Here is a 15,515-nt window from a genome sequence, read left to right as displayed (position 1 = left end):
GATGTTGACATCTTTGTATGTCTCATCTCCATCCAGTAGTCTTAGGCCTAGTATGTTCTCATCTTCTAAGACAGTCAGTGCCTTCTAGTTCTGCATTTGTGATGGCTGCATCTGTCATGTCCATCTGTACATCAATAACTGCACCTGTAAGGTCTTCTTCTCTCTCGAAGTACCCCTTCAGCAGATTGGCATGGTAGGCAATGGTTGTTCCATCAACTTTCACTTTATAGTGCATTCTGTGGACTGCTTCCTGTACTGTGAAAGGTCCTTTCCACTGTCAGGCAAGTATGTTGTTGGCTATGGGTAGCAGAACTAAAATCTTCTGTTTGACCTTGAAATATTGACTCTTGGCCTTCTTGTCACAGAAGTGCTTCTGAGTACCTTGAACTGCATACAAGCTCTGTCGAGCGAGTTGATAGGTCTCCTCCAGTTGGCTTCTGAGGCAGTATGGCACTCCCTTCTGATCCTCTATTCTCTATGTATCTTTCCCCTTTCTCTTGGGCATTGTCCCAAAGTTTCTGCAGTGAAAGGTCTTTCTTCTATGCCTTCTTCATTTCCTACAAACCTACATTCGGGATGTCACATTGTGACACTTGCAAAGACTTGATGTCTTGTTTACTCTTCTTTTCTTGAGCTCTGGTGGTGACTGCAGATGCTTCGTCAGTCTTCTTTCTGTCTAGTTCTTCCAAATTTCTACTACCTGGTATGTTTCCAATCATCAAGTCATATATATATATGGTGCCTTCATACACATGGCTTCAAGGTCTACATAATATGGAGTATCCACCTTTATTTTTGCTGTGGAAAACTTCCTCTCTGTCCCATCAATTAGCACACACAGATGTACTTTGCCCATCATCTGGTCATCATATATTAAACTGGTTCTCACTGCTGCACTACTGCACCCAGTGTGTCATAGAACCTTCACTTTTTTGTCCCCAACATATCCTTCACTTACTGGCATATTGTGATTTGGTATCACCTCTTGATGTTTGTCACCTGCTTTAAGCACTACTAGCACTGTTGATCCATTTGCTAATTTCAGCCAACCGTTAGTCGTGCACTGATCAATCATGGAATTGGCACTTCCTTTTTGTGGTGAATCCGACATGTTTTCTTAATTCAGTTTCTTATGGCAGTAGCATCCATGATGCCAGTCAATCTTTTCTTGTTTCTTATCAGCACTATCCTTGTAAGTAGCCTCAGCTGCTTTATGTTGAGATTTCCACTGATGCTTGCTGATAATGGACTTGCACTCCTTTCCAATGTATCCCATTTTATAACCAACATAGCATATCTTCTCTCTTTTGTCTGTTAACCTCCTGTCACCTTTAGTAGACTCTTGCTTCTAGTCAGCCATTACTATTTTCAAATTTAACTGGATATTTTTGAACTTGCCAGTTATACTCCCTCCATGGACTTCCATATAATGTTCTACCAGCTTGATCATCTCCTCCTCTTTTAGGAATAATGACATGTCAGTTGAACACATGATCATGAACTGTTCATGTACTAATACGTTTGCCAGTCCCTCATAACTATTGTCAGTCCAACTTGAGAAGTATTGCTGTAGACATGCCACGAACTGAAATACAGTTTCTCCAGTGTCAGGTTTGACTTCTTTTTCAGTCATGCATATACTTGTAGGCCTTTTCCTGTGAGAAGTGGGCTGAGACAGTTTCCTTTGCCCCATATCTGACGTTTGGCAAATCTTTCATATCTCTCCATGAAAGCATCTATGTCATCTTTCTGTTCATCAAATTTGGGCAGCTTGTGTTGGCTGGCCCTGACTCCATTGTCATTCTTGGGGCCTTCTTCCTTCTGTTGGGTGAGCTTTGCAATCTCAATTTGTGCTCTTATTCTCTATATTTCTAGTCTTTCCTCTTTCTCTTTTTCTCAATCTGTGCTCTTATTCTCTCTATTTGCAATCTCTCCTCCCTCTTTCTCCTTTTCTTTTTTCTCAGTTTGTGCTCTTTCTCTCTCTTTGTTTCCAGTCTTTCCTTTCTCTCCTTTTCTTCTTTCAGTTTTTCTTCCTCTCTTCTGTCTCTAATTCTTGTTGTTTAACAAACTCTCATAGTTCACTGTCTTTTAATCCAAGATGTTCTCCTCTTTCTATACATTTATCAAAAGTTGACATGGTTATATAGTGTGATTGTAATCTCCACACTATTTGTGCTACTACTACTACAGTTGTGAGTATATAGGCCTACTTATTTCCACTGTCATTCATGTTTTCTTCTACCGACATTTACCACTGTATAATCCTGACTGTGGCTTGCCAAATGTCATGAACCTGCTTTTTAGTAGTATATATAGTAATGTAAATATATGGTGTGTTAGACTAAGTATTCTTCTACAGTAGGTGTCTATGACTTGTTAGTGATAAATTCAACAATAAACAAACAACATGCACTCCACTTGTTTTTATAATAATATATATATTTGAAACAAGCTAAATGTATAAAGAAAAATTCTTTACACTATGGAGATCATAGTTGTATCTTAAACACTATATAGTTTTCTTCCTCTTGTCAAAATTCCACCTAGGCCAATTCAATTGCTTTAGAATTCAGTTGACAAGCCAAACTATTTTTCTCTATTTTAATCTCAGTAGTATCCCTGTATAATTCAAACCCCTAGCACACTCCACATCATCTGTAAAACCATTTCACATATTAACAAACTAACAAGGGAAAAATTATGATTAATTACCAGCCTGGACATGTGCTTGCATAACTGTCAGTTTTTTCCTCTTAATAGTTATTGTTAATCTCCAACCTTATCCCTCCACCAAACCTCTCGTAGTCACTTTATTCATTAAGAATTTAAAATCAGAGCTGAATTTTAACCAGACTTCAGTACCATTAGAACAGAAAATATAAGTGATGTAAGTTACAAAATGCATTATGTTGTGTAGCATGAAAGTCAAATGATTCAACAAACTATAAAACTAAAGCCTAAATATAATAAAACCACAATTAACTTAGGATGAATATGCATTTTATCACATAGGTAAAAAAACGTTTTGTTATTGAACAGACTAGATGACCTAAGAATTTTATTTTCCAACCAGGAATAATTTTGGTAGCATGTCTCTGGGTTAAAAATTAGAAACAGTAAGATGACTGGTTTGCCCAACATCATTTATATGTAGTCATTCATATCTGTATTCTTCTAAATAACTAATATGAAAAATTAAATAAATCTCTTGAAGAACAAATGCATCTGAGCATTAAAAGCTTAAAAAGTTTTAACCTCTAATGTTAATTTCACCACTTAAAACCTCACATAGACAGTCTGTGCTGCTATCAATTTCAAATTCCTGAATCAAGTCACCTCTAGTTCAGTGCTTCATAGAAAACAAGTCTCTGTAGATTGCAGTTTTCTATGGTTCACATGATTGTAGTAGCCCATTTATGTGCTATTTCTGTCATATGTATATACCTTTTGTAACAAGCAACTAAAACTGCTTGCAGTATACTATAATTGCAACAAAATTATATAAAAGTTGCAGTAATTTTCTTGGCTCTCGTATATTTAATTTCTTTTTTAAATTCAACTGTTAATTTTACATTGTTCCAATCAGTAATTCCAATCATTTTTAATTTATTGGCTGCATTTTTATGTTCTCTTATTCCAAGTTCCAAATATCTACATGTTTGTCAAATATAAACCACAGCTACATGAAAATTTATATAATCCATATTTATCTCAAAATTCACTTTTATCTTTAAATCCATTACTAAAATTAATTAACTTTAATTGAGTTGTTTAGGTTATTTGACAGTTCATATATTTCATGAAACACTGTCTACTTGTGTTGACTATGATGGAAATATTCTTACTCTATTTTCCTTTTTGGTTGTCTATAACTTGGTACTCTCGAATATTTGTAATTTACTACAATATTTGTTATATATCCTATCTGTGATATTAGGTTTATACCCTCTGTAAATTGCTATATATACCTTAAATAGTTTAATTTTAATATTACATCTTTCTTATGTGAAAAAATATTAACATCTTTACATACAAAAGATGGAATTAGGGACTTTTTTTTGGGGGGGTATAATGAATGATATGATTTTGCATGTGGGGGCATGGCAACAGAGAACAATTTTTTGTATATAGAAGTAGACAGAAAGCCACTCTCATTTTATAGAAACATCCAAAAAATTAAAAAACCCTCCTCTTGAATTTCTAAAGTGAAGTGTGTCTTAGGGCTGACTAAATTAAAATCCATTAACCTTATAGCAACAGGTATCCTTTACTATCCTTCTATCATTACTATAATAAATTAGGCTTAACTCTCTTCGAAACCCGATAGCAAGAAAAATGAAGATTAGGTAAGTACTTTATTTCTTGTTTTTCATATTATATTCTTTATTTATCATTGTAAAAGTAAATAAAATCTAAAAATACAGATCTTTTTAAGTTATTTAAGACTAGATTAGGTAAAATAAGTAATAATAATGGTGAAATGGAATCTTTCATGCGGCCCAGGGGTCGCAATGTGGGGGGTTCAGAGTTGGTTTTTCATCATGAAGCTGAATATACTAGGGAGAATTTAGACACAGTTTCCTGCTCCTTTCACTAGGGCTGCTTCTATTGAGGGCTCATCTGATCAGCCACCTTCTGCCCCTTTTCTGCAGTTATTTATGCAAGTTTGTGAAATTTTGGCGATTAACCCTGTTGTTTTTGAATCTACCCCTGCCTTGTTGTCAGATAGATCTTGGGAGGGGGGGGGATTATTTAGTTCTTTCTCCTTTCCCTGATATTGCTGTGTATGGATGGAGGAGTGCAATGCAATTATGAGAGGGTATCACTATGCCTTGCCCCCCCACATTTGTCAGAACAGTATGTTCTGGCTTATCATCAGGATGAAGTATATTTGGACACTCACCTGTTGGATCTATGGGGTTCCATGCTAGAACCTGTTATCACTCTTAACAGCTCTCAATTTTTGTGGATTTGTTGACTCTTACCTACTGTATTGCGATACTTCTTTTCCCTTCACCTTTTGTCTGAAGGATATCAAACCTCTCCTCATCAATTTGATACAGAACTGGGACCCTTACTGGTTACCACTATGACTCATTTGTCCTCTTCAGGCCTTGCCTTAGTGTCCTAGTTGGTCTGTTGCTGGGACTTATTGAGTCAAGATGCCTTGTTGGAGAGTATTCGTTTGCCATCCACTGCTCTTTATGATCTACGGGAAACACCTGTTCATCAGCCTTACTTGTTTGCTGGATTCCCAGAAACTTTAGAAGCCCAAATTGATATGGCACATATGCAGTTTTCTTTATCGTCATTGGCTGCTCGCCCCTCTTTTACTCCAATGGGTAATTCTGGAGGATTGAACATTCACATCTCACAGCCCCCACCTTCGACACCTCCTCCTATTGGTTCACAGAATCAGTTCCATCTGTATTCTCGGGCATCTTTGGACAGGTCGGTGACTACCCATCTTCACCAGGTCCTGTGGGATGATGGTTACATCTCTTACAACATTTGGCATTCACTGAAAGAGGAGAAAAGACAACCAGATGGGAGGACAAAGGAGGGGGAGAAGTAAACTGAATCTTGAACCCCAAATCCAGCACTCTGAGAATCCAAGGATCGATGGTGAAACCTCAGATGTGCAGACCTTCATTCCCAGGCCATTCAGGAGTTCTTCAACAAATGAGCCATCAAGAAGGTCGATCCCCATTCATCCAGGATTCTATTCTTGTCTACTTCTGGTACCCAAGAAAGCTGGAGATTGGCATCCTATCATTGATCTGTCTTGACTTGATCACTTCCTACAGCCCTGTTGAACCATGGAATCTTTTCTTTAACTTAAATGGCACTTCACACCAAGTATTTGGATGACCTTCACATCCCCATAGCAGTCTTTTCATTTATTTCTACGTTTTGTGCATGAGGACCAGGTGTTGCAGTTCTGAGCTCTCCTGTTTGGACTTGCTTCAGCACCATATGTTTTCTGCCGAGTAGTATGGGCCTTTGTGCGGCTTCTACATTTTCTGGGTCTGTGCACACATCATTATGGACAATTGGCTTCTTTTGGCACGAACCCATCACGTTGGTAAACTACATACCCAGATTCTCCATTCCGAAGCCAGAAGGGCTGGCTTTATTATCAGGGTGGAAAAATCCATTCTCTCACCCACTCAATACCTAGTCCATCTTGGAGTGTTTTTCAACACACATTTGAGTCGGGCTCAACCATCTTCCTTCACATTTCACAATATGGAAGGGATTGTCAGGCATTTGTTTTCATCATCTTCTCCCACTGCATGAATGGTTCTGTCTGTTTTGGGAACATTGCCTACCCTAGAATCATTTGTACCATTGGGTAGGGCCCATATGAGATCCCTTCAGTGGTCACTTTGTGACCAGTGGCTCCTGCATATCGACCATTTGGATTAAACAGTCTCTTTGCTCGAGAACAATTTTGCAGATCTCAAGTAGTGGCTAGACAGGAACAACATGACTATCTGGGTCCCAATACCACCTTCTCATCTGGAAAACCATCTCTTCAGGGGCAGGAATTCCAGGGTATTTGGACAGACTATGTATCTAATCTGCATATCAACATACTCTAACTTCTTGCGGTACATCGAGCGATGATTCAAGTCCTTCCTTTCTTACATGGCAAAATTGTCATGATCCATTTGGACAACTCCACAGTGGTATCATATCTTTCTTGTCAGGGAGGTACTCATTCTTGAGGTCTTTGTTTTCGGACTTTGGATATTCTTTATTGGGCTCATTCCCACGACATCCATCTTTTGGCCTGTCATGTTATGAATTTGATAGCAGATCATCTTTCTCAACCCCATCGGATTCTTCCAACAGAATGGATGTTACATCAAGAGGTCTTTCAATGGATTTGTTTTAAGTTCGGGTTCCAAATGGTCGATGCCTTTGCAACTCATTGGAATGCTCGCCTACAGTTGTTCTGGTCTCCAGTTCCGCATCAACGAGCTTTGGCGATAAACGCTTTCAGTCAAGACTGGACAGGACTACATTTGTATGCCTTTCCTTCTATTTGTCTCTTACCCAGAGTTTTCTCTATGATTTGTTCCACTCCATGTCAGGTTCTCTTGATAGCACCTTTTTGGCCTACTCAGACATGGTTTTCTCTTCTTTGGTTGCTCCAGAAATGTCCACCTCTACATCTTCATCCATCCTTGTTGAGACAACCTCAGTCAAACATTCAACACCCACCTGGTTGACTCTAGCTCCATCCATGGAAGTTATGCAGTCTTTTGCCCAACATAATGGTTTAACTTCTAAAGTTTTCATTTATTTGTCTAAATCCCTTCGTCGACCTATGATGGCAATCTATCAACAGATATGGACTACATATCGTCATTGGTGTCTTTGGAGAGCCTTCAACCAACTTCATCCAACAGTCTCCATAGTCTCAGGGAGTTGATTCACATAACCTATTTGTGGTTATCTTTTGAAGATCATAATATGCTCCATGTCACTTCTCACCAGATTCAGCATCTATCAATGTCATTGGCTGCTCATCTGAACTGTTCTCTGGAGGTTATTTTGTAGGCCGGTATGTGGAATTCTCCCGACACTTTCTTATCTCATTACTTCATGATCTGGCAGTTTCCTCTTACGTGGGATTTTGCCTTCCCCCTATAGCTGTGTTGACTACCTCTGCTAGATTTTAACAAGGAGGTGAGTAACTTTCTTATGTGATTCACGATTGTTGATTTTATCTTTTAGGGGCCCTCTTTATTTCTTTTGGATCCCACTCAGTGGCGAATGTTGCCCAGTCAGATGTTCTTGTATTTTTTTTAAATTCGGCACTGGCAACCTTTATATCAGTTCATGGTTGTAATGGGCTCTGTTGAGATGAGATGTTCCATAAGACCATCTAGACGCAATTGTGTATGGTAGTATTATCTCACAATACAACTTCAATGGACTGCTACTCATGGACTATCATGAGTAAAGCTAAGGAGGATCTTTGAGCTGAATCAGTCAAGATCGAATTGCTTTTAAAACTTAGGGAACGTGGTTCATTTGTTGCACTGTCTCCAGTGCCCTGTTACTTGGAACTCCCCCCCATGCACATGTCCCCCCCCCAAAAAAAATTCTACTAGTGGAGCTACGGAGCCCTTACCACACCCAGTTCCCAGTTGCTGGGGTGGTGGACAGATGATTTTCCTTTGGAGTGTTGAGTTTTCTCTACTTTTGGAGAAGAGGGTGAAGTTGGGGATCCTCCTACCCAGTTTTTCCCAGATGTTGGTAGGAGCAGGACCAACCTACACGGGGGCCTAATCGTAAAATTGGTCCACTGGGGATGTGTTTGGACCCTCTTATGAACACTGTTGAATCTTAGATTGTTCATACAGGGGGGTGCACTATCTCCTCATAAATTCCAATGCAAAGTCCCATCTTAGGCCCTTGGTGGAACAATGTTCCACGTCCTCTCCATAATTCCATGGGTAAGTCGAATTCTCCTTGCCCACTTGGTTGGGGAATGAAGATAACTGTTCATAAATCCAGACCGGATGAGTTCTGGACCATGGGAGGGGTATGGCATATATGAACCCTTCAATCCGAGCATGGGATGTTGCATTTTGGATGTCTTCAGGTTGATCAGATGGAAGACATCCACTTTGGTGTTGCTTTCTTTCTTTTGTAAATCTGGTTGTTTGAAACACATCATTCTGTGGCTGCAGGTGGGGATCCTATCACAAAGATGGGTATATATGTGTGGTCCAACTGCTCTGGCCATTAACGTGGGATATGGATATCATGACCCGTTAAATCCAGCACCAAATCATGGAACCTCGTCTGCGTGGTTGGAGCTAGCCCATCATACTTCCTTATGTAATATTCCACCCTTTTCACTTTTCAGTAGTTCTGGGTGAAGAGCATACCTATTCTGGTTACAGTGCAGTTTTCCCCACTTAAAGATCTCCAGTTTATAAGAAACAAGAGAATATATTACAGTTTCTACCAATTTTTTATGTGAAGGATAAACTTAGACAATGTGGTTGTCTGTTAATAAATTGCATAGAGTATTTGGCTAAACATCATTTTTCTTTCTGAGTGCACAAGTCTCTAAGCCTGAAATTCCAATCAAAGTAGAATTTCTGTAAACTTTCTCAACACAGCCATACAAAATAAATTTATTACTCTTATATAACAAGATTTCTTTTTTAGTGAGCTAAATGGATCCCAAATTTTCCCTGTCTTCCATTTCATCTCTGTTTGTGTGTTTTAAAGTTCCACATTACCACACGTCATAAACCATGAGAGAGTCACTCTGCATTACATGTTCAGGTTTATTGTTCCAATATTTTGACACTTGCTGTTCTAAACATTCAGAAAAACATAATCATTTTATCATGATTCTTCAAGAGCAATGACTCAAAAGTTTGATGATGAGGAACCCACTTTTCAGAAAATAAAAATTTGGAGACAGCTTGAATGAGTAATTAAGAAAACTTTAGTATATATTTACAACATCTGAACAAAACAGCCCTGCTCTAAACCAACATCCCAAGGTACCTTTACTAAGCTATTAAGCAATGTTCAGTCATGTGACCTCTTTTTTCCATGCTGTATATATATATATATCATTTTGTCAAAACATTGTACATTTATAATAAAGTTTTCTTCATTACCCATTCAAGCATCTCCAAACTTTTAATGACTCAAGAGATAAAAAAACAAAGAATTATTAGCCACAAAATAAGCTGATATAAATATATTGCAAGTGAAATTAGTATACAGTAACACAAGTCAAAATAACATATCAGAATGCAAAGGGAGCTAGTTCAACTTACAAAATAACAGAAGCATAAACATAATCTTTGAATCTCTTCAGCAGCAGATAACTAAAATTATAATAATAGATATAAACTGTTAAGACTAAACATTATTGTGAAAAAAAAAGTTTAGTTTTATAAATAAATAAATTAATTTGAGCAACTTTTCAGTAATTGTACCTAATGCAGTCATTCCTGTATTAGCTAGGTCAGAACCACAACAGATTTCAAGGTGCTGTTTAACAATGTGTAAATTAATTTTTTGTAGTAGGTTAAACTGAAGCTCTTACATGCCACTCCAATAATGACCTGATTTCTCCCTTGCTTAAACAGTGTGTATATCAAATAACAACTGAGTAATAAATACCACTTAAATCACCAAAACACTTCATCACATGAAACATCTAAAATTCAGCAAATTTGGTTAATTTCTACTGGCTATATTGACAAATCTATTGAATCTGGATATAGAGTTTAATACTGTAAGCCAATCACGAAATATTGATTCAGATCTGAGCATAAAACAACAGTGTAGTATATTCTATCATCATTCATAATGGGGTATTTATCAATATTGGAACATGGGTTAGTCAAATGTGGCTTTCTCACAGAAGCTGCCTACAGGATGTACTGACCAAAGAGTTTTCAATGTTACTACAATGCCTCCTTCCATACTGTACATTATTTCTTGAACATTACAAACTGTTTTTAAAGAAAAGTGAAAGCATATGTTACACATGAATCAGAAATAAAACAATTACTATCAAATAATGAAAATGAAAACAAGTGTGTCAAAAGTAAAATGGCCAAATAGTGGGACAGTCAATTTATGGCAATGTTCTTTTTATATTCAAAATTCCTTTATATAGCTACAGCATTTTCTTCATATTTATGTTGTATAAAAATGTTAGTTTGAAATATTGAATAATACATTTTCTCAGATATTTTTACGACTATTTCATTAAACAATCAGTTTTCCAAAATATTTAGAATTTACTATTTAGTAAACTTTTCTAAGTTGATGTATGCTGCTTAATGTTGGTAGTGATTATGTGTGAAGTTGTAACAGAAATCTAAGAATTAAACTCCATACATAATCACTATCAAACTGCATATGTCAACTGTGTATATATAATTTATATATCATGAACCAACTTACTAGATATGGATATTTTTACTATTATGGTTATTGTTAAATCAAGTTATGTGTACACACAAAAGAATCTGGTGAATTAATTATAGTTCTAATTTGCCAAATAGTAATTTAACACTTCACACCATTAGGCTGATTAAACTAGTGAATGATCTAAATTTGTTGATTTAGATGAAATACACAAAGTTTAATCATTTGTTGAAAGCACCAAGTAGTGTGATTGCTCATAAGGACAGTTGTTGACATAAAATTGTCATTGTGGTCACTGTACAGAATATTGAGGTATATATGATACTTTTTATATGCTTTGTCTTTCTTGTGTCTTTTCTGTTACTATAGGGTTTTATGTTACATATCTAATGTAAAAGAATGTTTTCATTTTTCAAGGGATATCTGGTCAACTGGGAGGTTGAAAAGCAAGTTTGGGATTATACATTTGGCCAAGATGTGTTTAATGTAAGTTATAATTCTTTCACTTGTCACTACAGTGAGGAAAAAAAACAACACTAATATTTGATTAATCATTATTCTAAAATTAAGTTTGGGAAGCTAAGAAAGGGGGGAAGGATTTCTAAAATCTAAACTTTTAATCAGTTGATAGAAAAATTACCTTAGCAGGTTCTTACTATTGTCTTTTGCCAGAAGGTCAGTCAGTTATTGTTTCCTCTCCCTGAATATGAAGAGCCAGTATTATTTCATTTTCTTATTTCTTTGATGGAAAAACTGGATTTATAAAGATTCATGCTATTCTCTTAGTATTAATTGTGTGTGTGTTATACTTATGATGTCTCAGAAGTCACATCATCTGTGGCCACTGATAGAGAAATGCATTATCCTTCCAATGTTCTAGTACATTTGTTTTTTGAGGAATTTGTTATTTATATCTATCAAGTAGGTTTCAGATTTTTCTTACATCACTTCTTTTTATTTGATGATTTTTAGAAATTTGAATGAATTCATTTTTGTTTCAATTTTGAAATCTCTTAGCACAGTGTTTTGAAACTAAACCTATACTTTGCTGCTTAAACCTCATTCAGGTGTCCAGAATGTAATTAATAAAAACATAAAATGCATTTACTATCATTCACTTAATTACAAGAAAACAATGTGTTTTTGTGATAGCAAGGAAATTGAATTCTCAAACCAGTAGAAAGCATACACTTGCATATAATCTGAACCAAAATTTATTTGTGGTTTAATGATTTTGAACTTAGTATAACCTTGGTGTTTTAGATAGACTTTGGAGAGACCTGCCTGATAGTGACAGAGCCATACTTTAACTTCACATCCATTCAAGAAAATATGACTGAAATTCTTTTTGAAGAATACCAGTTTCATTCACTTCTTCGTATTAATGGTACAGATTTTATCTTTATTATGATTATTGTTTTATTAACTTATATTTGGAATTTTTTTAATACTATTTGTAATTTCATAAATTTCAACAATTACTTTACTTTTATTTTGTTTAAAAACAAGCAGTTTCTATTACTTCAGAGCTTATCCAGTCTTCATTAGATAATGATGTTTTCAGTCAACATATCAACATGTATGATAGAAATAAACCACAATAAATAGATAGTCAGATATTCAAGTTTGCAATGAATTTAATTTTAGGCATAAAAATTGTACTTAGTATTTGGTTTCAGATTTTGCATTAATCTTTGACATTTTTAGTTATCTTTTTCTCATGTTTGCATAAACTTTCACAAGGAAAGGTAATTTGGTAAATATTTCCATCTTGTTGTTGTTATTGAATCATATTTATTAATATACAGTTAAACAAACACATTTCTAATGTCAGTTGTACATATTATAGGAAAGAAAATACCCTGATGGTACAGTATACCAAGGATTGATATGTGTATGGCTGTTAATGGCATGCAATAATAAATAAAGTAAGAATAAATTGTGTATTTTTCCTTATGGATTCAGGTTTTTGGGATACCCTGTATGTAAATAACTTGTTTGTAGATTGACCATGAACGGGAAACACTTTTTTTACATTATATATCATTGTGACATGTGCTTAACAAGTGGATGCATATCGATATTGCAGAATTTTTGGTGTAACAAGAAATTAGGTTTCTGAATTGGAAAATTAATTTTTGGTATTCATTTATGAATGTTACCTCAAACAACATGCAAGCAAAATAATTAAATTCTAATATTTTTTCTTGCTTAGCGGGAACATTAAGTGCTCACAGATACCATAAAGAAAATCCAAATGAACTTTGCTGTCTTGTTGTGGAGTCTGGATACTCTTTTACCCATATAGTACCTTATATTAAGGGAAAGAAGTTGAAAAATGCTATAAGGAGGTGAGTTTGATATCACTTTGTATATTCATGCATGTACAAACACATATACAGGATGATCACATTATATTAAAATTATTTTGGTGTCTCACCACATTTTTACATATCATTTCATCCAGTATGCCTTTGTATGGAATAGCAAAAAATACCTGACAGTTAAATTAATATGTCATTGAAGCAACTTGTGTCACTTTTTCAGACAGAAATATTTTTCGACTATTTTTCATACTCTTGCTTAGGGCACGTGGACAGCTTTTGCCACTGAACTTTGAGTTTGTGAGTTCTTACCTGTTACAAAATGCCACACTTTGCTTACCACAGGTGGGGTACAACTTGCTCTAGGTTCATCCACATTTCTTTAACTTCCAATGCCATTAAATATAAGGGATGTCCCTGTCTTGGAAATTTTAAATACTCTATCTGAACATATCTTTATGATCTGACCTTAAGAATATTTTGCATGGAAAGTCTGTTACATACTCTACCCAAAGGTGATCAGTTTAAGGTGGCATCAAAATGTAGTTTTGATACATACCATTTCACTGTGATTTTATGTTGGATTTGACTCACTGTTTTGCTTATCCAAAATAAATTTAATATAACATACTCAACCCTGTATATGTATATGGTAAATTTGTGGAGTTCAATTTTAAACTTCTTAATAAAAGAAATAACTGAAAAGCTAAGTAACTCATTCATATTTATTTCATCATTAAACTTCAGGTATCAGAATTGTTTCCAAATTTTGCAGCCTTTTAAATCCCCCTTTCCCATGCTACTGCTTTGAACCTAGATCAGCACGATGAGTATCACATTTGTGCACCATCCTCATGAGGACAATGTAATAAATGCCATTCTTAGTGTGGGTACCTTTGTTAGTATTAATAAGGATCGTGGTCTTCTTCTTATCATATTATTTTTGTACCAGAATATGTCAAAGTTTGTAACTAAGAGCCTGTTCAGAATTCATAAAAAATTAAAAGATTTTCTAAAAAGAAATCTTTAATCAAGATAAATATAAAACGTATTAGATCTAAAAGATTCTCCCCCCCCCCCATTAACATTTGAAATCGTGGGGCACATGTTTGGGAGTGGTGGGAATTAATGTATTTTTTAAAAATTGGGGATATTCTTGTTTCTTTTTTCAATAATTTTTCTCTGTTTATTCAAGAGACATTTCATATTTCACATCTTCCTTTTATCTTTATTTTGTTTAGAATTCAAGACTTGCATGTAAATTAATGTAACAAGAAAAAACACTTTCAATAGATTATTCTTTGATTTTCAGAATCAATGTTGGTGGGAAGGCCCTAACCAACCACCTAAAAGACATCATCTCATATCGACAGCTTCATGTAATGGATGAAACGTATGTCATGAATCAAGTAAAAGAAGATGTGTGCTATGTGTCTACTCAGTTTGACCATGATATGTCAGTTGCACGGTAATAATCCAACAATACTTATACCAATGAAATTTGTAGTGTGGTAGTTTGATCTCACTTAAAATTTTTAATGTCACTGCCTGAACTATCCTATCCTTAATTAAGATTTTTTTTTAATTAAAAAGCTTAGAGAAACACTAACTCAATTTTTTAGTTTACAGAACTGTTTATTGTCATTGGTATTTAAACTTACAATGTAAAGTACAGTTTAGTTAATTTTTTTGTAACTTATGTCTTTTGATATCTGTAATAAGTAATTAAAATATTTTTGTTCTTTATGTGTATACATTGTTTAGAAGAAATTCTAATTGTAATGTTTAGTGGATATACAGATTTCTATGATTAAAAAAGATCAAAAACTTCTTTTATAAATGTATATGTTGTTGTAAAATATAAAAAAATGCAGTAACCTTTATTAGTAGGTTAGGTTCTATACTGCTGTGGAGTTGATATATAAGAATTTGAAATTAAGGCTATTTGTGGAGCATTACTACATAAGAATTTGAATAGATTCTATATTGTTGTAGAAGTGTGATATATAAGAATTTCAGGGTAAGGCTATATTGTTGTGGAGTTGTGATATGTAAGAATGTCAGGGTAAGGCTGTGTTGTTATGGAGTTGTGATATGTATAAATTTCAAGTTAAGGCTATATTGTTGTGGAATGTTACTACATAAGAATTTGAATAGGTTCTATATTATCATGGAATGTTACTACATAAGAATTTGAATAGGTTCTATATTATCATGGAATGTTACTACATAAGAATTTGAATAGGTTCTATATTATCGTGGAAT

The 15,515-nt window shown here is 35.1% G+C and overlaps 1 protein-coding gene across 1 annotated transcript in view; it reads left to right on the top strand.

The window, feature by feature from the left end:
* The window catches only part of LOC106464308 (actin-related protein 6-like), a 49,213-nt gene that overhangs the window by 15,785 nt on the left and 17,913 nt on the right, over positions 1-15,515 (top strand). Inside the window, exons 3-6 of the mRNA XM_013924438.2 lie at positions 11,344-11,412; positions 12,190-12,313; positions 13,142-13,277; positions 14,563-14,718. Of these exons, the coding sequence (XP_013779892.1) occupies positions 11,344-11,412; positions 12,190-12,313; positions 13,142-13,277; positions 14,563-14,718 (485 nt within the window). The remainder of the gene's footprint in view (positions 1-11,343; positions 11,413-12,189; positions 12,314-13,141; positions 13,278-14,562; positions 14,719-15,515) is intronic.

This window comes from Limulus polyphemus, unplaced genomic scaffold (genome assembly GCF_000517525.1).
Source record: "Limulus polyphemus unplaced genomic scaffold, Limulus_polyphemus-2.1.2 Scaffold1616, whole genome shotgun sequence".
Taxonomy (NCBI): domain Eukaryota; kingdom Metazoa; phylum Arthropoda; class Merostomata; order Xiphosura; family Limulidae; genus Limulus; species Limulus polyphemus.
Note: the sequence above shows the minus strand (reverse complement) of the source record. Positions and strands in the feature narration are given on the sequence as shown.